We start from the raw sequence: 23,892 nt of genomic DNA, 5'->3' as shown, positions 1-23,892 counted from the left end.
TACAGACCTATGGAATACCACAAATAATATACATGGGTTCCTATTGTAAAAAGTAGTGACACAAACTTGTGAGAACTTGAAGATATTCAGAAGAAATGGCTTCAGAGAAAAGAGATGAGAAGGCACTTTTTAAACATCAGAGTTTGCAATGGTGGGGGTAACTGCTCAGTTTTTCACGGTTTGCTGGGAGTACCATATGTTATGCTTTCCTGAAAAGGTTGTAAAAACTAATGCTGCATTGACTGCTGACTTTTGGCCATACAGATAGCAGCTTTCCTGAAAACAACTAAGCACATATAAAAAAACTGAAGAAAACTGGATAAAAACTTTATAACTGTATAAAAAAAAAATGTTATCCTACTTAAAAAAAGATTGAAAAAAACGTTACACTAGCATGAGCTACAAACAGGCTCTTGCCTTTTATGTATGTTTTGCAATAGTTCTTTTGGCCACTGTATGAAAAGTGTCATACAAATACAGCCTACAGTTTTTATTTCCAGATGTATGAATTTACATTTTATCATACTTAAATTCATATACCTTGTTCAAGCACAGTTTATCAGGTGATCCAGATCTCCTCACACCATTCACTCAGTTTAGAGATAACACACGGATGTTATACCCAACTCAGATTTTATAGACTCTTGTATGTCTAATTCCTCCCCATATATCAATACAGTCTGTGCTTTATTAACCCCTTTTTAATTCATTTAACTTGTGATACATTGGTTGCTCAACCAAAACATCAGATGGTATGATGTCAAATGCTTTGCAAAAATCTATGCATAAGATATTAAAAATAGTACTTTTATCTAACAAATTAAACTACATAAAAAGCTACTTCAGTGAGTTCATTAAGCCAAACTAAGGTTACTTATCTTTTTTTTTTTTTTTTTCCTGGAGTGCTATTAATGTATTAGTTCTGCATAAATTCAACTCTGAATTCATATCTAATTCTAGTGTGAACATCAGAGATTAGCTTCTAAGATGAACAATAAAGTAGTAAAAAAATGCCTTAGAACAGCTTCAAATTATTTCCAAAACTGGATTCACAAAGCACAATTTATTACGATGCATATTTGAGTTATCAGTGTCAACCTTGTAATGAAATGGATGTTTGTAAGCAGTCATAAAAAAAGTCTCACTATCTAAATAGTATAATATTTAGAAGGTGATTCCAAATTAAACCCGGAGATTATAATGTATAATGAGATGTTGAAAGTAAATTCATCAACTTTATGTTCTATTGCAGTAGAGGTATAAATGGAAAAAAAAATAAATCTATTAAATACTTACTTCATCATCACAACTTATAGCACATCTGCCATCAAGAGATGCACACTAGAAATGATATAAAAAAATCAATAAAATATTTTCATTTCTTATTTGATGATTACAAAATATCACATTTTAAAAATCCATATGAGCACGATTATAAAGAAGTTGATTACATTTTTATCTGACAACAATTCTTCTAAACATGACTAAGAAACTTTTAAATCTGTTCACCAACCCTGTTGTGTTCCTGTCTGCAGAGAAAGGGTGCATTCGCACTGTAAAAATTTCAACTGTTTTGAACACCATAATCTCCTCCATGTGTTAGAAGCTTGGAGACCATTTGTAGACAAGAATACATGACTTTCCAATAGAGGTTGTGTAGGGCCTGCATTTTATGGGTTATTTTCTAAAACAGTACAGTTCCAATCTATTCTCAAAATAGGGATGGCATCCTAATCTTTACAAAGTACATGATTATCCTCTTTAATGAGTACAAATTCTAGATCCTGAACATTTTAGGTATAGTTTGTTAAAGACTATGAACGCTAACCATGACTCAGTAATCTAGTTTAGTTAATAATTCATATGATACTTCAGTTACTGAATGTTAGAAGATAGGTCCTAAGTGAGAAGGCATAATTCTGCTATCACTGAAAACGAATAAATATCACAGTTTGGTTTACTGTTTCCACTTTTTCCGAGGGAGAAAATCAACAAGTGTAAGGCCAGCAAAGTAACTCCTTATGCATAGGGGCCTAAAATTAATAATATTTCTACTGGCTTCCATAAATATGGGATCAAGCAACTGGGTTTGACCACTGGATTCTCTTTTTTGTAATGATGAGCTGGAATGTAAATCAGAAGATAGCCATTATAAATTTCAAGTACATTGTTTCTTTACAATAGTTTTGCTTGTGACAAAAAAATTGTGGATCATCATCTGCACAGTTAGAAAGCTGTTATGATTCAATGACAAAAAAAAATTTTAATTTAAAATATACCTGTCTGCTTGCAGTCCAAAATTTCCGCTGGAAAAATTCAAGTTTCATCTGGATACCTACAGCTGGGAAAGACATAAATAATAATAAAAAAAACCCAGCGTGTTTGATTCCTTCCAAATGATTATTTAAAATTAATCAGAAGGAAAAACAGTCTCATAATAAAAAGGGAAAGTAAGCCCTAATATAAAAAAACCTCAACTAATTGAAAAGACTACACAGTCATATTTTAAACCATTTACGGTTTGGTTAAACATAAAGACATTGCTAATATGTGAAGAATACACGAGGCAAACATGAATTAAAATTGCATATGTCTCCATAATTAACATAAAAGAACCACAAACCGAACATATTTATGTTCACATCTATCTCAAATCTATATTTTACTGATACAAATATAACAGCTGTAGGAACACACACAGTGTTTTGCACTGAAACACATGAAAGCGTATTGAAACAACATGAAAATATTGGTTAACATTTCAAGCGATCATTTGTTTTGGGGTCATTTAATCCATGAATTATCAGTGGAACACAAGAGGCTTATTTCAAACATTAAAAACTTCTTTAGAAAAATTGAAATTAAGAGCATTACAGGCAATTCTGTCAAATGAAAGTATCTGACAAACATTACTGGTTTTCAAATTTAAAAAAAAATACAGGATACTAATGATAATAGCTTGTAAATTTTTTAATACAGAGTCAAGACACTACTGGTTTAAATTATACATTTCTCGTAACCTCAGGTGGGCTTATGTTTTCCTAGTATCAGTGAACCTTTCTTCCAGCCTCGTCTGACGTTCCTCTCAGACCTAGCACTGCATTGTTTCTATTGAACAACAGTATAATGCATTGTGGTTTGCATGAGCTCCAAAGGCAGTTGATTAGTCTGGTTTCACCCACCTACACTAAGAGAATGAGAACATATCCATCTACCTGTGCTGAAAATTTCTGAATTAGCTTCCTTTTATTTAAAAGAAGTTAGTATGATGAAGAATATGGCAGGAAGACAGGGACAGAAGGGCTAAAGACATCTGCTTTGATTGTTCTTACCAGCTATTGCTGCATCCCTGGACCATCCCCCTTACGTGCTCACTTACAGAGCACACCTTGCGCTAGGTTTTTCTGCAAAAGTGGTTCAGTGCTGGCCCTGGACCAAGTGATATTCTAGTTGTTCAGTACGATTTATCAATGGATTCTAATTCAATGCCCTGCAGTTCTTTCAGGTCAGCTTAGAGGAAACATAATTGCTAGGGTAAAAAGAATGAACTGGGCCCTAATGACTAATCTATAACCTCAGTGTACTCTTTTCATCACAAAAGCTACAGTTTTTAAAGCCTTGCAAGTCTGAAGACCTAACTTCTAGCAAATTCATTTCTGCAATGTTCTGTTTAAAAACAAACAAAACTTCAAAAAAATTTAGTTGTCTTGGAAAATTGAAGAAAATTTCATTTATTCATTCCTCCTCTAGGATCCACAGCAGAGATCATTTAAAAACATATTTACATTTAGATTATTGGCAGCTGGTTTTGCAAATGCACACATGCTGATGTCATGCATATATTTTATTTTGTGTTACCAGGCAGGAAAAAGTATGCGAAACGAAATCTGTAATGAACTGATACAACGGGATGTGAAATTACATAAGGAATGTTCTTATTATAGCAGGTTATAAATAGTTTTCTGCTATCTGTAACTCATGGACATTTTTACTTAAGAGAGTCAGTAGAGAAATCCATTTCTCTTTTTGAATAAATTCCAGAGGACACTCTCTCCAGCTACATATTATTATCTAGTAATTTATTTTACAGTCAATAAGAAGATGCTATCTGACAGCCATGCAGCACATGTTTTCTTCATCTGTTGTTTGCCTTTCGGTTCATTCCAAGCATGCAGGTGATCTGCACATCCTACCCCCTTTTTCTGAAATGGACGCAAAACACACACATTTTCAGGAACTTACCGCAACGAAATCATATTGCTTCTGGATGCTATATCAGTATTCGAAATGTCAATCTCATATTACATTTCTACCAATCCACTTAATCATGTAAGAATTAATGTAAAAGCATTTATATGAGTAAAAGTCTTCTTGATGTCAGCAAGCAAAGTTTATGCCTTGTTTTCTGCATGTGAACACTCCTGTTGAATTCCCTGAATCAAGCCATGCAATCAACATTAGATACACGAACAGGTACCTTGCTAAATCAAGGCCTAGATTTGACTCCAACAGTCTAAGACTCCAACCTGCAAAGGATGTCATCTTTTGCAGACTTCAGGTGGAATCAATAGCTTTCTGATCATGGAGCATCAGACTTCTTTTCCAAAAGATACAGAATGAACAAGATTTCTGAGCAATAAAACATGATATCTAAGGGAAACTGGAGTGAGAAACGGTTGTCTTTACTCTGCATTGTAAAAATGTAAATCCTTAAATCTGTGTTGCAAATCTTTAAATGTGTCTGAGCTCTCAGTTTAAAGGTAACCTGACAGGACCTAGTGGAGACAGCCTGACATCTCAGCTGGGTCACAGCTGTAAGCCAGTAGGTGTTTTTCTCTAGGGAACAAAAGAATTAAGATATATAGACCCGTGGAGCTGCATCTTTCCCCAGGGGATTTTATAATAGCATCTTCTGGCTAATCTGTTTGGAATGGCTGAGTTCCTGAAAAAATGGGTTTTCAAAATTGTTTAGATTTTTAAAGATGTAGATTTTCAGAAGTGTTTATGCAGAGTTGCTATTAACTCCTACTGATGTCTATGGCTCCATAACCAAGGAGGTTCCCAATCTGTTTAACTATTTCTATAAACCCTCCAAAATGCTTGTCTCCATCTCCGGACTCTCAGGTACCTTACAAATTCTGTTCCTCATTCGTTCATAAACACTAACAACTTCAACCACCTATACTTACTATAGAGTACCTCTCAACAAAGAATGTCAAAATACCCCCTAAATGTGGTTAAGTCTTAATATTCTTATTTTATTGCTGGGAAAATGATGCATAAGGGAAATGAATACCAGAGTTCCCCCAAAGATCGGATATGGAGAGTCACAATAGCGGCGTTTAGAATAAAACACAGATCTGTGCTCTCCAAAGCCTTGTTCTATCAGTTAGAAATACTGCTGCTCGTAACAGGCACAGATGAGTGGACTGTGGTTAGATATTGTTCATTTAAGGCCCTGATAAGGTTGACTCTTTGCAGCTTGCACTCTTATTAGAGACACCACCACCTAAAGCAGAGAAGCAGTTGCCAAAACTGAGAAAATTACCAAGTTCATTATCCTGATGATGTAAAAGAACAGAGTTGTTATCAAACATCAGTTTAAGGTTTAAACCTGTAAAAAAGGTTTATTAAGCTTTAAACGATGAAGACAAGGATCTATTCCACTACGCTTATGGAAGTTCATCCATTTGGGCTTATATATCCAACACATGTAGCATCTATCCAAGACCTATAGTATATCTAAACTGCAGAATACCAGTACAGATCAGTAACAGTGATATTAGAATACAAAATCTTCCATTATATGTGAGTGATAAGCCCCCATAATTTAGAGATTATTTGATCTGCCATGGCTGGCCCGCTTAAAATACCTGGCAAAGCGACTTTTGACTAAATGTCTTTTTTCTTCTTGTAAACTATTAATGAAAGTGTAATAAACATTAAGGAACAATTAAAACTATTGTTCTCCTACAATCAATCTGTATGTATATACAAATTTGAGCAGGACATCAGACTAGATGACCTCAGGAGATCCCTCCCAATCTAAATTATTTTATGATTCTAAGATTTAAGTGGAAACGTTTTGTAGAGAAGCACTAAATATATAGCCTAGAATCTTCCTTAAATAAAAAGACAGTGAATCCACACTGAAGGTTTTCTAGTGTCCGGTATAAATTACTTACCACATGAGAGAGAATCTGAAACAGTAACAAGATCATTACAACAAAGCTAATCTGTAAAAGATTCCATGTGCATGTTTTAATGAGTTGCACAACGGAATGCTTTAGTATAAAGACAATTGAAATACTGGGACTAATTTCTATGAAACATAGAGCATCCCTCTTCATGAAGATGAGAGGAGGCAGGCAACTGCAGTTTTGTTTTCATAGTATTACCTCTATGAATTTTGATGTTTTCTTGGACAGAACGTGTTCTTGTGAGGGGAAATAAAAGATAGTGAAAAATACTGGGCTTGCTCCCACTCGAGCAGATTCCCATGATTTCAGCAGTAGTGTAGTTTCTGTAGAAACTGAAGGGCCAGGCATTATCAATTTAGTTACTGTCTTCCTTACTTTTTCAAAAAAGATTCAGTTTATTTCTCTACCTAACTTTTAAGACCTGTATCATTAATCTCTGAGGTACAATACCATTGAATGAGATAAAACAGAAATGCATCTCAAACTTAGTCTACTCTGGTCAAGGTTGTAACGGCAACATTTTAAGTATAACACTCGACAGATTACATATTTCCCTTGTGAAGTATTTCCTCAATTAGAGTTTTGCAATGCTTCTACTTGTTATTAAATAAGGAAGTGGTACATGACAGTTGGACTCCATCTGCGGTTGGATTCAGTGATCTGAAGGGTCTTTTCCGACCTAAATGATTCTATGATCTGTGCCTATGTTGCAGGATTGGAGAAGAAAACACAGCTCCCATAAACATGGTATGGTGAAAGCAGCAATAGACGTTTTCTTTGAAGAGGTGTATCTTAATGTGAGATTTTAATGTCATCATTTTAGTTTCTTTACATTTTGTTCCTTACACGGTTCCACAGGGGAACTTCCTGTCACTGAATGAGTAACATCTACATATTCTATATCCTATGTAATATATAATCAATGACAATTATGAATGTTTCCTACAATTCAGCTAATAATTATTTGAATGCACCTACATTCAAAAGATTTAACAGTGTTAGTGTATGGGAAAATAATTTTCTTTTCAATCCCTGAGGTGATACTAAAGCATTTTTGCAGGCCTTTTTTCCCTGAGCTTTTTGAGAACATTGTAACTAGCACAGGATATTTTTTGGTCTGGTCATTTAACACCTTAAGAACTATTCAAATATACCTCAAAAAGTTTTAGAGCCAATACATTCTTCTGAGCAATCCCTAGTCCTTCAGCATTTCAGAACTTCAGAATGAAATATCTGTGCTCCAAGTTACTTTATATTTAAGTCTATTTTTTACAAACTGGCTACACGTGGGGAAAAAGGGGAACTTCAGAATTATATCTCCCATGTCACCAATTTCTTGTTTAGCGTCCTGGATGTAACAGCTACCACAGAGGTTAGAGAAAAAAAGTGTAATTGCACTGAAATTTTTCTAAATATTGTTCAGCAAGGTATGCAGATAACACCCACATTTTTAATTAAAAAACAAAACACAAACAACAAAAGCTATAATTGATCTTTACATGGAACATAAATTTTAAAGTATATTATAAAGTACTCTTCAACATTTGTAGGCTTGGTTCAATCAAAATGGCCAAGGGATACAAATTAGTTTTCCTCAGCCAGGAAAAAATGAGTAAAGATGAGGAGAAAAGGTTTTGTCTTCACTGTTGCCTTTCCTTCGTAATGTCACTGGGGATGGTTGGCTGGAGGTAGAGGTATACAGGGCATCAACTAACGTGAGCTGACGGAGGGGTATTAAGGATCTTTCTCTATGTAACACAAAATGTGTCGTTTCAAATGAATATTGCAAATCCAATTTTTTGTTTCAATCATGTTAGCAAATTTACTTAGCTGATTCCAACAAATACCTTTAACGCTGCCTTTGGAAAACAGTTATTAACTCCCTGAGATTTCTTTCCTTTGTTTAATAAAGCGGCTGCTATTCTGTAGTGCAGACCCTATGAAATAACAGATGGTTGGGAATTACAAAGTTAAATTCTTGGCTAGCGATAATTATTGTTAAATAAGTAATTTCCTTATGCATGAATTCCATGGCTGAGGGTAATATTTCACTCTTTTACTGGGATGCTTTGAGGATAGAAGTATTGGGAAGTGCTCAACTGCTACAGAGCTCAAGGCTGCTTACTATCAAGGCAAACATGAAGGAAAACAAATAACTACTCAGAACAGATCAGGATTGCTTGTGTTCCTTTCAAGATCTCCATGGTTAAGCAAATGGACAGAAAGATAAGGAAAGCCTTCCTCAACAAATAACTTCTGTGCACAGAATTACACGAGCTCTTAGGCTCTAAGTAAAGTGAATCATCTCCTACTTAAAATAAGGGAGAAAAATAGATTAGACTGATTTATTTCAGCAAGAGAGGAGCTGAATCTCCCTATAAACCTGGCAGAGGGATTCCAAATACATAATTAAGGAAAAAGTAGTAAAAGCTAAAAGGATTTCCATTCTGTGAAATATTTATAGAATGTTACACTATATAAAAGCACTAGATCAGCAAGGTTAGAAAAATATCTTAAGGTCTCCATTCCCTTTTCCCACAGAATACAGTATAGACTACGATTCTTTCTCATACATAAAAGACGCTCAACATTTTGAGGACATTTGGGCCTCCTATTTCTAGATGGAATTATCTTAAATGAGGTTTATCTTGGCTTCAAAATAAGAAATCTCGGAGACAGATTTGTAGCAGGATTATCTTTTTAATCTATATTGCCTTTGTGTATTAAGCTTAGACTCCTTGAGATTTCTTTCTTTCTGCCTACTCATATTACCCCTTATTACTATCTTTTAAAGTATCTAATAACTAAATGTGAAATATTCCAGAACACCTTCAACTACTTTAAAATGTTGATTGCACTTCTTTTGTTTATACTCTAAATCTGTTTCAGTTCAAAGTCTGTCTTCAGTTTTTAGCTCAGCCAAGGAATGAGATGTTGAATATTATACCCCAACGCATAATATTGAGAAATAAACACCATAACTGCCAAAAAGTACCTCTAGTACAGATTAATGGAAGACTCCCACCACCAAAGATGATGCCCTTAAAAAAACTTATAAAACGTGTTATATGCTGTAATTAAAAAGAAAATGTACAAATTTTTTTCCCCCTCAATTCCAAGGAGTCTTAGCTACTAAATTAGAGGTATTCCAACAGGCACTCTCTTACAGTAATATAGCTATGCTCTAGTATCATCCAACATAGCTGTATTCCCAGTGATAGTCATTCTTTCATCACATGCAGGATATATAAAAAATATGAATGAGCATTCGTCAAATGTGCACTTCCCAGACTGCTTCTAATCCCAGTTTCAGTTTACTTGCACAGTAAAATGCAGTTTTCACCCTTCCAAACTTCACACTTCATTCAGTTTCCTGCTTGATCTCAGTGATCTTTTCCATTCTACCCATACCTTCCTCTTCTCACCCCAGCCCATTTTCTTCAGTTCCTTTCTTCAAACAGAAGATCCTCCAGAATTTTCTTTTAACATGAAAAAATATTAGTTTTATTATCCAGAATGTCTTAACCTGATTCAGACACCCAACACAAAAAAATTCAGCCTAACAGTTTAAGTTTGCCTATTTTTTAAGATACTGAACTCCATGGTGGTGATACCAGCCATCTTCCTGATGAACTGTTATTAAGTAGCCTGTGATAAAAGAGTAAAATTGACAAAAAGCTGGGCCAAACTACTGAGTAGTTGTGCACTTCCTTCTGTTTTTCTTATAATAAAGCATAGTTCCTACCCCAGCAAAAATAAATATCAGTTATGCATTTGGATAAAATACTATTATTATTCACAAACTGTCCTCTGCAATGTGTTGTTTTGTTGTTTGCGGGTTTTTTAATATATATTTTATTATTTAACTCAGGGAAGATTTCTAATGTTGTTTACAACTTTTCTTGTAGCTTCTCTGACATGGAACCTTCTTGCCTAACCCCACAATGTGTCTATTGCATATTTAGGTACCCTTAAATTATTTTAATGTTTTACAATTATTTTAATATTAAATCCATTTGAAGGCCATGTAAAAGTGCACCTACCTTTTCCACCTAAATTTGAGCTACAGTGCCTCATTAACCTTTACAGATCGATTTTTCCAAAATCGAGTCTTTTATTAACCCAGATACAATGTAAAATACAAAAAATCTCAAAGTGCAAATTATCACGTAGTTTTGGATTCTAAACAATATTCAGGAAAAAATCACGTATTATTACCGGTATCTTACCTTTATCTTTTTTGTCATCAAATAAGTAGAATGACTGCGCACACACATACATAGGTAAGTCCTATATAATTACCAGTTTGTTAAGGGAGACAGTTTTCATATGTCATAATATGTCATAAGATTTTAGCAACACAAAGAATACTTCCTTCATCAGAGCTATCGGGATGCAACATGTAAATGAGTGAATTCTTCTTAAGTGGACAATGGAAAGTTGAAGTTCTGCTTCTTTACTCATGGACCTCAAACCTGGTATTTTCTTCCAGAAGATTTTCAGAATTAGTGGTAGAAGCAGTTGTCTGGATGGAAACTCCCAAGATAGAGGGAAGGCAGTGGCAACTGGTATTTCCTGGAGGCCAAACTCAAGCAGAAAGGGAGGAGATATTGGGAACTTGATGTGAGGCCAAACTGAAAAGGGAGCAGGATGATGATAGCTGGGAGGCCGAAGTTCATCCAAACTCAAACCACCAGGGAAGGCTGAAGGGCTTGGTTTGCAGCCAAGCCCTGACAAACTGAACTGCGGAGGGCAGTCTGTGAACATCATCATAAACCAGACTCCCTTTGACTCCCTGACACATATCTTCCTTCTGGAGGACTAATGAAGTAGCAGCAGGAGCAGGAGGAAACACAAAAAGGATATAAATTGAGTGAAAACATAAAAAAATAGAGATGCTGCTGACTGAAAGTCCATTGCCTGTTCAGGAGGATTCACTGAGCAGCTTGGAGGGAAACAGGTTATCTGTAAATTATCATTCAGACAGTTGTACTGTATTTCAAACTTTACAGGATAGTAGCTTATGTGCTGCCAACACTCTAACAAAGGGCTCCCACAGAAATCTACTCATTTACTCCATGATAAACTTTGTGTACCAGGAGCACAGCTCAAGGGAACTACTTGGGAATCCATTTGTAATTTAAAAAAAAAACAACACAAAAAAACAAGGAAAAAAAAAAAAACCCTCCCATAAGCCTGGAGGGAAGTAACCGCTTGGCATGCAAAATTACACTAAGTGCACTTTGCTAGAAAGATATATGCCCTGTTCCTGAGAAATACAAGGAGTACATTGATAGTATAAAAACAGTGGTTCAGACTGCATAATTTGAACAGGGTGAGGCGGGGCACGGTTAAGCGCTGTCTGGTGTCTGGAGTATCCTCCCTGTGACTTTTAGAAAATACCTGACACCTACTGACACCTGGTTCATTCTATTACCAAAAAAAGAAAGAAAGAAAGAAGAAAAAATTTTTTAAAAGTGGCTTTGGGTAGTATTTTCATTAGCCTCAGGAATGTTTCAGTAGCATGCAGAGAGAAGGCAAGCGCCATCATAAAACTCTGCTGGTGGGAGAATTTTCATAAGGAGTTCCTAGGAGCCTTCAGCTTTCTTCCAACATCCCCCTGCATAGCCACTAGTCTGACAAACATTTCTGAATTCTGATGGTACAGGAAGCATGTGAAGACTGAAATCTGACCACAGTAACACTAAAATAATGAAGCGGTGATGGTATTTTAATAACTCCCTAACCATTTTTCAGTTTTATAGGGTTTTCTTGCTCTTTTTTTTTTTTTTTTTTTGCAATATTCAAGTACATCCCATGACTGAAACAAAAAATAAGAACAGTATATATTTGTAAGCACATTTACAAATCTTAAGGGAGGATCCGTGACTTCTCAAGTTCTCAAAAAAAGCTTTACTTCCTACAGCTGAGGTCCTAGTTTAGAGTAGCTTAGCCAGTATACCTGTCACATCTCAGCCAAAAGGCTGTGGTTTCAACTTTGCAATTAATGAACCCTAAGAGGCTCAAAGTTCAGACAAACATCCAGAAATTAGGATACTTATCTGAACTCTTGGAGACTGTGACCAGATTCTCTTAGGAGATGTCAGGCTTTCTGCTTCCACTTGTAACTAAAATACAACACATTCAAAACTTGGTGGTATTTTCTTTTTTTCAGACTTGATCCTGTCTATTACCTAATCGTGTCGACAAAAAAAGTCCGTACCTACATACCTCAGTATCATGAGAAAGGCTGACTTCAGAAATGAGCAAAGCTCCAATTGTTCTTATTTCCAAAGACATTTATCCCTCCCAAACTGAAATCCTATCATAGCAAAATGGCTACAAGTTGTCCTACTGCCAGGCACAGAATACTTTGGACGAGACATTAAAGATAAATGTTACGGCATCCACTGCAAAATGAACTCATGAGGTCTCCGTCCAGTTTCTCCCATGTCAGTTCAATGCCTCCTACCCTACCATTGACCTAGAAGCCAAGACATGGAGATTCTACTGCTACCAATCTTAGCATGGAGGGGAGAGACTTACAGAATTCAACTCTTCCCACCTCCAGAACACACTGACTACCAACTGCTTGCTCTATCCAGTTATCATCATGGATACTTGCATGCACACAAGGTCTGTGAATATATGAAATCTCATTAGTCAAACCAGACTTAGGACACCAAGTGAGAAAACACCAACATTTTATCAAATCACATCATTTGGAAATAAGTCTTGGATCTCTTATTGACTGCATTATAATAATAGTGACATTCTCTACAAACTGTTTGTTCTATATTGTGATTAGCAAATTACTCTGAATTGCTAAATATATGAGTAATATTATTTGAAGTCAAATAATACATCAGAAATACCTCATAATGAATACAACTCTCCAGCCTTTCAACACCATACCTATTGGATGTTTTAGAAGTCAAATATTTACTGTAATGTTCCAGAATAGTTTTCATGTTTTTATTTTTCTAAGATCACTTCATTTAACCATGTTTTTGCTGTTTAACCACATGGTGGTAATCTATAGTTTTAGAAAGGTACAAAAAAAATAAATATGTATGGGTGCAAAAGACTCAATGCGCACATTTTTATGTGTTTGAAATAGACTTGAGTAGTTCCATAGTATTCTGTAGTTGCAAATACAAAGAAAATAACGCTAGTGGATTTGCAACTCTCCCGATTTATTTTTGTGTCTTTTACTGAACAATTTTAAAAGACAGTAATAGCAAAAGATACAGACATTATACTTTTCCATGAACAGTATCAGCTGCAAAAGCAGCTTTGCCTGTTTATTCATTTTTGGATCAAAAATGCATTTTTATTGAATCTCTGTGTAGAAAAGAACACAGCTGCCTATTTGCTCAACAAAAATAGGAGCTAGTATTTGAGCTATAAAGTAGCATTCTTGGACTATCCTGAACTAGAGACTTAAACCATGTCAGGAACGGAAAGTAATCTTAGATTAATAACACTGAAAGATTTTCCAGTATACTGAAATATGTTTTCTTCTTTTTCATATTCTCCTACTTTGTATGTGTAATAGAAAAGAAAAACCATCTTTCAAGATGTATTCAGTATATTACTTATAAATATCTCACTTGAAAGTTTATTCAGTATCTAAAACCATGGATTAATTTTGGCCATAATCTGAACACTTTCACATTTACTTAACTTTATTTCATGAGAACATTTTGCTGCCACCATTTTGAAACCCTGTCAAGAAACGTTAATTATACCTCTTAGGAATAACCTATGTTGGGGAAAATAACTTATCTTTTGCTTTATCTAACTTGAAGAAGTTCAAGTGTGTGAACTGGAAAATAGCTAATGTGCATCCAACATGTCAGGCATTGAGGGATAGAATGACAGGTTTCTATTTTACTTGTCTTTCTTACATTTCAGGAAAAATAACAAATTAACATCTTCAGAATTGCTACATAAGCCTACATACTCTTCAGCAGAAACGTTTGCTTAGGTCTGATCTTGTGAATATTCATGAATTGAGAGAGGTCTTCATATTGCTGAAAATGAGCCAAGAGCTTATTTGCTTCATTAGACAAAGTTGAAATGACCTCCTTAATGCCACAAAATACAAAGAACAATCTATTGACTAATTTATGGCCAAATAAATAATTAATAAATGTTTTGAATGGATACTCCAAGAAAACAAGAAAGGTGGCAGGCTTTTTAAAAATGTTGAGAATGATTAAAATTAAAAGGCACTGACAGATATTTAAAATTTCTTAATAAAATGTCATCATTGCCTGAGATCCGTGTGCCAAGTTATGAACATAAGTGAACTTCTCTGGGTGAGTTATTAACTTCTGGAAATAGTGTAAGTGCTGACATGACTTCACAACAGAAGTACAAATGTACTATACTTACATCACATAAACCATTATCCAGATGCTTCAACAAGTAGTATATTACAATTTATATCCTAATGATTAGTAGGATTTAGCTGTCAATACAGCAGTAAAGCATATTTTAGAAGCATAAATTCATAATTTTTGAGGGAAATCAATATCATGGATACCAGCTGTAATCCTCTTTAATGGAATAGCTTTGAAATAAATCAGGAAGGTTTGCTGAAAGGTAGCTGTCTTTAATATTCCATTAAACTAAGGATTTATCATACTAAATAGCTTCTATTTCTACTAAGTTGCAAGGTAGGTGCAAATTCAGCTGGGGCTTCTGCCTGAAAGGTGTTGAGCACTGCTAGTGCTCCTTGAAGTCTGTGGGAGTTAAAGGATGCCCAGCATATGATAAGAATACTTAGCACCTTCCAGAATGGAGCTCTGGAGAATGCAAGAAGTCCTCAAATCTCCACTCAGAAAAGGACTTTTGGCAAGAATTTTCAGAAATTACGTTGTCCTATAAAGGCAAACCTATTATCGACTTACAAAGAAAGTTAGCCTTCCAAAGGCGAGATTTTTATAGCTGTTAAGGCATATACCAAAGGTAGACTGATACTGATGGGATTTCCAGAAGCACTTATTTCACGCTGCAATCGCTAAACATTACGTCGTTATTCTGAAGTCTTTACTGTATTCCTAGACAACAAAAAAACTTTGAAATACCACTTTCCAAAATGTAGACACTTCTAAATGACAAAGGTTCTCTTGGAATTGTTGCTATAACACATTTTATAAAACATATTTAATTTTCTAATAGGGTCAATTCAATCAACTCTGCATTTTACTGCTATTTTACAAACAAGGATGCCAGAATCTTCTTCAGAATTAATAAATCTTCTCAGCATGTCTATAAGGGAAGTAAGATCATCTTCTCCATTCTTTCAGAGTACAGAGCTGATATGCCCTACACTAAGGGAAAAGCTCTTCTGCCTTTCATTAAAAAAGGAAATCAAACACACACATTAGAGATGCAGTAAGCTATAACCAAATTCAATAAAATGTATTTAAACAGATTTATTTTAAATTCTGATTTTGATTTTTATATTACAAATGGTACAACTGACCATAGAAGGAAAGAGAGAAGGGTCCTACACAAATTTCCCTGCTATATTCCCTGCTTTTACCTGCAGTTAGAAAGCATCTATAAGGATGGAAGACTATGACTTCTGCATGTATACAGATACTTTCATACCGTGCTGACTTCATAACTAAGACTTTTTTTCATTTAATCCAATCAGATTAGATTGTGGTACTGATTATGATCATAGCCACAAATCAGCATTTTAACTGAGTTTCCATGGAAACACTATATGTCCCTGTTTTCTTTTTAGACAAGGCTATGCCTGTTTAACGAGTTTGCTGAGGACAACATGTTTTGTTTAAGTTGCATTAACTGGAGCCAATACTTCCTAATTACATTACCAGAAGAAACATTTACAGCAGTACTTTTACCATGGGAAACCCTCCGTCATTCAGCCCATCTTAATCTCTGAAAAACAGGAAATATCAGCACTGCCATTGCTTAAAATGTGTTCACTGGCCTTATAGCTATGAAATAATCTCTTTTAATAAATTACAACATTGGTCTTGTTTTACAATCTTAATCTATAAGCTGTTATCCCACAGCAACTGGATTTCCATGAAACTTCCATCAGAGAACATCTGCCTATGAAGACAGGGTGGTCCAGTGGCTAAAGCACTGAACTGGAGTTAGAAGGCTTAGGGTCTGCTCCTTGCTCTGCTGTTTACCTGGTGTGCAACTGTGACCAAATCACCTTACTTTTCTGTGCTCCATTTCCCCATTTGTGAAATGGGAGGAAGGATGTTTCACATTCTATGAAAAGTTAGTTGAATTTTATGAATGAAAGCAATAATAGTTAAGTATTCTTACAATCATACTTTATCGATTAGGGTGCAATCCGGAAACAGGCATGCCAACTTGCAGGAAGCAATCTTGGGTGAGAAAAATATGGCAGGATTTGATCTTTAAAACTGTAAGACAGAATGGGAAACCTTTTATCCAGAAGCAGAGGTCACTCTTCCAAAAACACTGGACCTACTTCTTTATAAAATGTTAGAATCTTTTCAAAGCACATCCTCATCAATTTTTAGTCTACAACTACAAATAGCAGAAATAGCCTGTGCAATTTCTTTTTTGTCTCCCAGATAGTGTACTTTCTAAAATCACATGGTGGCTGTATACTAACTCGAATAGAAGGTGATCACAAACAAAAGAGGGTGCTTTCTTATTTGTGGTTCCAGAGAAAAGCTTGAAAGTGTGAATCCTAAAAGTCTGAAAAAAGAGACAACACAACAAATACTTTTTTTCAGAACATTGTGACTTTAAGTTCCAATTTACAGATTTTACACCTTTGCTCACAACACTAGTAGAAATAAAGGAAGTCCACTCATAAATGTTCTTCTTCTAAAGGCTAACATTGCTCACTTGAGTCTCCTCTCTTGTTGTCTCTTACCTTCAGTGGAGAAGCAGCATACTGATTAAAAGACTTATTTTGGTCCACCACAATTATTTTTTCATTCTAATTTGCGCTAATTATCAATCTTAAAGATATTATATGAATAGCGGGGTTTTTTCCACATGTTTAGCCTCACAAGAACTCTAGAAACCTCAGTCTGACAGGTGCTATCACCTGTCCAGAAAGATCCAGAAAGTTTTGAATCTTTGAGTGGTCAGTTTTGTTCATCGTTTCATACTAGTCTTATTCAGAAAAACAGAAAGGTTGTACCATACTTACACTTGCAGTTCAAATGGTATGTTGATGAAACGGTACAAATTACACTTCATCTTACCTCTTCTGAGTTCAGTGAAAGATTTCCCCAAGATTTTAGGAGAAGAACCAGACCTAAATTCTGAATTAGGAATATTTAAAGCTGCAAGACATGCCTTAGTAAAAGTACTGTGACGCTACAATGAAGAGGATTGGAGATAAACAGTTTTTTGCCTTTTGTAGCGTACATCTGCACTGTACTACGATGCAACTGAAATGTTGTTGCACATGACTGATTTCAGCCAAGTTCAGTTCAGACGAAGTATTACAGAGAATCAAGCATTATGAGACTCCTTCAGATAAATTGGTGTCTACTTCTTTCACAAAACTGTTTTCACATTTTCAATTTAAGAAAGTCTGCAGAACTGTTCTTCTAAAATAAGTATCCCTTAACTCCAAAGCTAGGAAAGCAACAATATGTAAAAGTATGATGGCATATAGTAGAGTAGACAGAGTGTTTAGTTTCCATGGAAAAGCCTGTATTACAGCTCCTTTCAGTTGCACGAAATACAAATGTTCACTTAAGTGCCTACGTTTGGAACATGACACCTCCAAATCATCACGAACTACAAATTACAGAGAGAGCTCTCTGCTATTTCTTCTTTCTCAAGGGTTTATAGAAAGGAAGCTTGTAGCAGTAGCTAATAAAAACCTATTTAAGATCTTACTGACACTAAAAAACAGAGGTATGGAAATTGTTAGTTCACTAAACTAGGCACACGATGCATAACTTCAACTTCTAAAACCAGTTAGCCTACTTCTCTCCATGAGTGCTTTAAGAAACAGAGAAGCCAGTTGTACTGTTCTTTGAACTCATCTATTCTAACTCTGCTGAAACACAGAGAAGGAGAGAAAATGAATACTAAGCAATGTACTGTCATTTTGAAAAGGGAAAAGGATAAAAAGTCTCAGCCAAAACATGAGTAACCAAGGTTAGCCCTGCCATTATGTTCCAAAATAACATACTGCAGAAGCAGTATGAGGGCAAATAAAGAAGATCAAAATACATCCTTTTTGACCAAGACAGCTATAGCTATATGGACAGAGGAAGCTCAACTGGGTTGGGAACTTTTGAGATCATGCCCTGAATTAAACAGTATTAAAATGGAAGTGCCTTTGGATAAAATTGGATTGTATTAAATGATAATATGTATTACCTGTATACTTCAGCATCACTCAGTGGTGACGAAGCAGAAGTCAGATATAAACATTGAAGATAAAAAGGTGAGATCAACATATAAATGTTGCCTGAACTTTAGGGCTAATAATCTACTTATACTTGCCCACAGGCATTCTAACTGTTGTTATAAATTTGTTATCCTCTCAACTAAGGCATGTGCTCAACCCAGAAAGTTCATCCTTCAGCATCTTAGGGGACAGTAAAACAGAAACCACAGTTAAAGGTTTGCAGGTAACTTTGGTTACTACAAACAAGAACTAGGCATAGCTTGGTATTATGACTGTCAGGACATCATCACTTATGCCAACTTACTAAAACATTTTCCTCCTTACTTAGCTGACAGCATGTCAGCCATTTGGTATGATCCTCCTAACAGTTGTATTAAGTCTCAGGAAACAATTTTCCTTTTTACCAAGTCAAGAAAAGGCATATATTATACACTGCAGATACTTTATAAATTGTAATCAATATTGAAAAAAACATATTCTATTAATGAGAAAAGAAACCATAGAATGAGGGTCTTTTGTGATTCTCAGCATGAAAATAGGAAACCAAAACAGACATACAGAGGAACATATAGTCAAAACAGACAAGATAATAATGAACAGGTAAAAAAGAGTGTAAGAATAGTGAAAACATGATGTACCTTAAAGATTTCAATCTTTAGTGTCCTTTACTTGCCATTAGGATATTGCAGTCAAGTTGCTTCATTAGTGCTGGTATAAACTGCACACCTATATAAGCAGGGTTTTATTAAAGGTGCTTTTTATATTTCATAGCTACAGGTTTGGGGTTTTAGTTTTGTTTTGGGTTTTTTTTTTCCTTTATTTAAATGCCTATTGTTTTACTCCTGCATAAATTTCCTCCCAGGGTATGTGAAATCCTTAATCAACATCCCAATATTTCTCTCCCACATTACACTTTTAGAATCAATTTCCATGACCTTTAAGAGTTATGCTTACGTCAGAGGGATCAAGAGGTTTAAATTTCAGTACCTATTAAAGGAATTTAATCATCCAACCAGTTCCATTTGGATAAACTGTTACTGTTCTTTACTAATCTATACCAGATTTTCCTGTATTGTAATTCTCATTAATAAAATGCCCTCTGAAAGAGTTTTTCTTTTTCTTTTTAAAGAAAAAAGACCTCTCAGTGGCCTATTTTACAACTTCTGAACAGAAACATCATTATCCTTTATATTAGCTAAGTTTCCCAAGGATTTATCATGTCTGAAAACAGCATAACTAGCTAAACTTCAGGGATAAGAAGTCTATCTATATATCTGACTTATCCTGTCACTTCATTTAATACATTCTGTGGAGAAAAAGGTATTTTAAAAAGACACTTGTTATTTAAAACCTGCTTACAGGTTAAAAATAGGAGAGGGGGGGGAAAAGGATGACAGCATGCCCTATGATCTCTAGGATGTTGTCACATACAGAGGACTTTTGGTGCCTGCTGCTGTAGCACTTAAGGCAGTTGGGATGACACAGAAATCCAGAGAGAACAAAGAAACAAGAAAAGAGCAACCTATGTACTGCTTTGTAAAACTTATCTGCTATTGAAATGAAGAACATCAGCAGCAAGTATAGGTATCTGGCTCATTCTTGTTCATTGGAGTCATGTGGAAAAAGTTTACAATATCCTTACTCTACTTGTGCAATGGTCCCGTAAGCAATGAATACTGATGTTCCAGGTTCTATTCCTCCATCATATTCAGAGGTCTGCTAGTAACAACTGTTACATACCAGTGTTGAAGAGGGTTATAGTCTGGTATCATGCACGTTATAATGTAGTTGACAGATTGCACATCGTACTTTACCTGCTGCAAGACAATTAAGATTCTTTCAGCAGTTACAGGCTTCAAGCTTTTCTCTTGTAGAGAAACTCCATCAAAGGGAAATACTCCATCAAGGCTTGAATCCAAAGCTACTGAGCGCATCAGTCCTGATCCAATAGAATACTTAAGTATATGCTGATGTTTAAATCCACGAAATTTATGTATTTAACATTTATCAGCTACATAATTTTAACATCAGGCTATTTAGTACCTTGCTTAAATTAATTAAAAAAATTCCCACAGTTATTTCCAAAGAGTTGCAAGAATTACAGAAGTTTAATTATTTGACTCATTACTACAGCAAATGTCATCCCTGCTTCTGCAAGTTCTTGTGTTCAAGTGAGTACTAGGGCAAAGAGAAAAAGAATCCTTTTGACCCCGTAAATACAGGAGTTCTCAACATTTAACAGTGAGTTTTACTTAACTACTATGATTTGCCTTAAAATCACAACAGGAATTAATGAAGTATGAGTTCTATTTTGTAGCACAGTTGGTGAGCAGCAGTTTAAGAAACATTTAATACACTTTACAATCTTTCTTCATACACTGACAATATTTCAAAACACTTTTACAGGAAGTTGTTCAAGAAAAATCCTTCCAATTCTTACAAGAACTGGCCTAGTAAATCAACCATTCAGAATGCACAGGAAATCTATATTTTGTTCTTGAGTCCAGGGTGAGCTATGACCATGAATAGAAATTCTTATGAAATATAAAAATAAGAAAACAAAAACACTAAGTAAAAGCTTAGAAAAGAACTCTGTGGTTGGTGTAGAACGAATAAGCTATCTAGAACGATAGTGAGTGATCTCAATTTTAACACATTTAAGAGCGGACAAAAAGCATCTAAAATGTTGAGATAAAACAAAATGTACACCTGCCCTTATTTTTACATGTATTTTTCTACCTCCTGTTTGTTTTTATTCCTTCCGTTTCTGCTGTCTTTATGTCAAGCAATGTATTTTTCTATTTACAATAACAGCAAAATGAATTCATTAATTAACTCTAATCATACTGGAGATACATTTTATCTATGGATGCTCAGCACGTATAGCAGGTGGTTGTCATTAGTCAGGAAATGATTGAAAATTGAATCCACACCCCCATTTGTGATGGAACAAATATTCTGCTGACACATAATCTGCCCCTTGCTGCAACTTCATCTAACTTGCAATTTAGGCAAAGAAGCCCAGCATCTCTATTCCCTGTGCCTCTCCTCATTCTGAAGGCCTTGCATCCCTTTCTAAGAAATTTTCTACCTACTGAAGAATACTGTAAGGCTGGTCCTTGAGTATTTTCCAAGTAACCCCTTCTCACCTTCATAGATTTCTGCTCATTTAGTTACAGTAAAACGAGTATGAGCCAAACCAACTCCTAACTACATTATATTAAAGTTATAATATCACAACAAATTGCTGACTGATCTACCTAATGGATTGAAAGACTTGCATCACTTTCGTGGAAAAAAAAACCTGAAAAAAACTGCAAAGGACTGACCCAAACAGTAGTCTATAGATTACCAGCAAAGACCTGGATATGAATTTTCCAGTCCAAACCAGAAGAGTGGTCCCAGGATGAATAGAGTTCTGACCTAAACCGAGAAGGTGCTCAGATAGGCAGCCCCAATGATATCACCCAACACAGCAGCACACACCTCACCAGTTTGCAGCTTGCTGCAACTAGCAGGCTGTAAATCTGCCCAGCTATCCCTTCCCCCACTGTACATTTCCACCTGGAATGCAGTATGTTCCAGTTCATCTAGTCCACTATTACATCTCTTACACTGGCCTCTTCTAGAGGTGTCAGAGGAAGGTGTAAAAATTCCCATAAATAATAACTATGGAGAAAAACCTTTCCCTGTGGGCAGGGTTTTTCTCCATAACTCGTGTCATTAGTGGTTGATTAAAGCCCTTAAGAGTGAAAGTTTATATCCCTTCCAAATGATTTTTTGCCCCATGAGGTAACTATGGCTCCAGATTATATATGAATCCTACTAATCTTTTGGCCCAAGGATAACTTCCAACAATGCATTTCATAGATTAATTATACATTGTATAAACAAGTACCAGATGTAAGTTGCCTCCTAAGTAAGGCAAAACAAGCCACTGAAAAGAAGAAAACTGGGCTCTTCCCCTCGAAGTCTGTGACCCAAAATACAAAATCACAACTGTCTGCCTGTTTCCTCATTCCTAGAGTTACAAAATATTGCTTCTCACCTTAAAGGGTTACCACCAAGCAATTCATAACAATGGCTAAGGACACGAACAACTTTTTAGACATCATGGTATCTCCTTATGCTGTGTGATAGCCAAGATTCGATGTTATTAAACTCTAGCTGGTATTACTCTGCCCTTATCCTACCTAAGCAATAAGATGTCTGAAGAAATCCACGCACCGACCTCTTCTGGAAAATATGGCCAGCTTTTTAAGGTGTAAAACTTCCTCAAGCCAAATTTGGTTTGATCCGTTGGCTTATACTTCTCTTGTGAAAGTAGGCAGAAGTATAATCCAGGGCCTTCCTCTAATTTTTGTCAACTTTTCAAAACCTAGTACCCTGCCAGGCAAAAGTTGAGAGGGTCCTGAGCTCTTAGAGTACAAGGACTGCCTTTGTAGAAGGAAGAGCATGAGAGATTCAAGGGTTTCTTAAGTCCTGTCATCCTTGTTTGCACAGCATTCTGACTCAGAGCTGGGAAAAGGTGACATGTTTCTCCATGATACAGTACTGTGGTTTTTAAGTGCCAGTTAAAGGGGGAGGCTTTTAACAACAGAGATATGGGCTGTTTCACTAAGAAGTATGAATTATTTTTTTGTCCTGAACCAAAATGAAGAGGAGTCTGCATTGCCCAGAGTTGCATTTAGGGTCTTAGCAAAAACTTAGTTGTTTCACCAATCCGGAGACGCACATGAGTAAGGAGAAAGCGCATGCAATTCCCCTGTGCCACAGTTTTAATACCTTCCCACTCAAAAGCATGAGGAAAATAAATCTAATAAAGAGAATGTATAGGAATTGTCTGCTGTGGTCTTAGGAACATTTTTTAATATAATCTTACCTGCCTGGACTCAATATACAATGCAGTGGAATCTGAATGCTGTAGCTTTTAAATATTTGAAATATTTAAATTGTTTCCTTTTTGCTAGAGTTTAGTTAACACAATGTTCTTCTGTAAAAGAGATGATTCTTACACATACTACTCCCTTGAAGCAGATGGCAGCATCTGCTGCAACACAGCATTTGCTGGCAAAGCAAACACTGAAGGTCCCCCACCAGCCAACAGGGATAGGGTGTTAGTTCATTGGGCTCTCTTGCTATTCGCAATGGGAAACATACCTTGTTACAACAAGGCACAAGTTAATTTAAGCAGTCACAATAACACAGTTGCTGCACCACATCAGACAACTGAAAAGAATCCTGCTGGTTGTTCAAAAGGCCAGAAGTAGAGTAGATTTTATG

At 35.6% G+C, this 23,892-nt stretch overlaps 1 protein-coding gene across 6 annotated transcripts in view; it reads right to left on the bottom strand.

Moving 5' to 3' along the window:
- CACNA2D3 (calcium voltage-gated channel auxiliary subunit alpha2delta 3) overlaps positions 1-23,892 on the bottom strand; it is a 481,763-nt gene that overhangs the window by 45,882 nt on the left and 411,989 nt on the right. For all 6 annotated transcript variants that reach the window (XR_003927719.1, XR_003927720.1, XM_030043854.2 and 3 more), the window contains 2 exons: positions 2,280-2,341; positions 1,297-1,341 (listed from right to left, as the gene is read on the bottom strand). Coding sequence is in view for 4 of the 6 variants with exons in the window: in XM_030043854.2 (XP_029899714.1) it covers positions 1,297-1,341; positions 2,280-2,341 (107 nt within the window). In the remaining 2 variants the exon portion in view is untranslated. The remainder of the gene's footprint in view (positions 1-1,296; positions 1,342-2,279; positions 2,342-23,892) is intronic.

Source organism: Aquila chrysaetos, chromosome 20 (assembly GCF_900496995.4).
Source record: "Aquila chrysaetos chrysaetos chromosome 20, bAquChr1.4, whole genome shotgun sequence".
Taxonomy (NCBI): domain Eukaryota; kingdom Metazoa; phylum Chordata; class Aves; order Accipitriformes; family Accipitridae; genus Aquila; species Aquila chrysaetos.
Note: the sequence above shows the minus strand (reverse complement) of the source record. Positions and strands in the feature narration are given on the sequence as shown.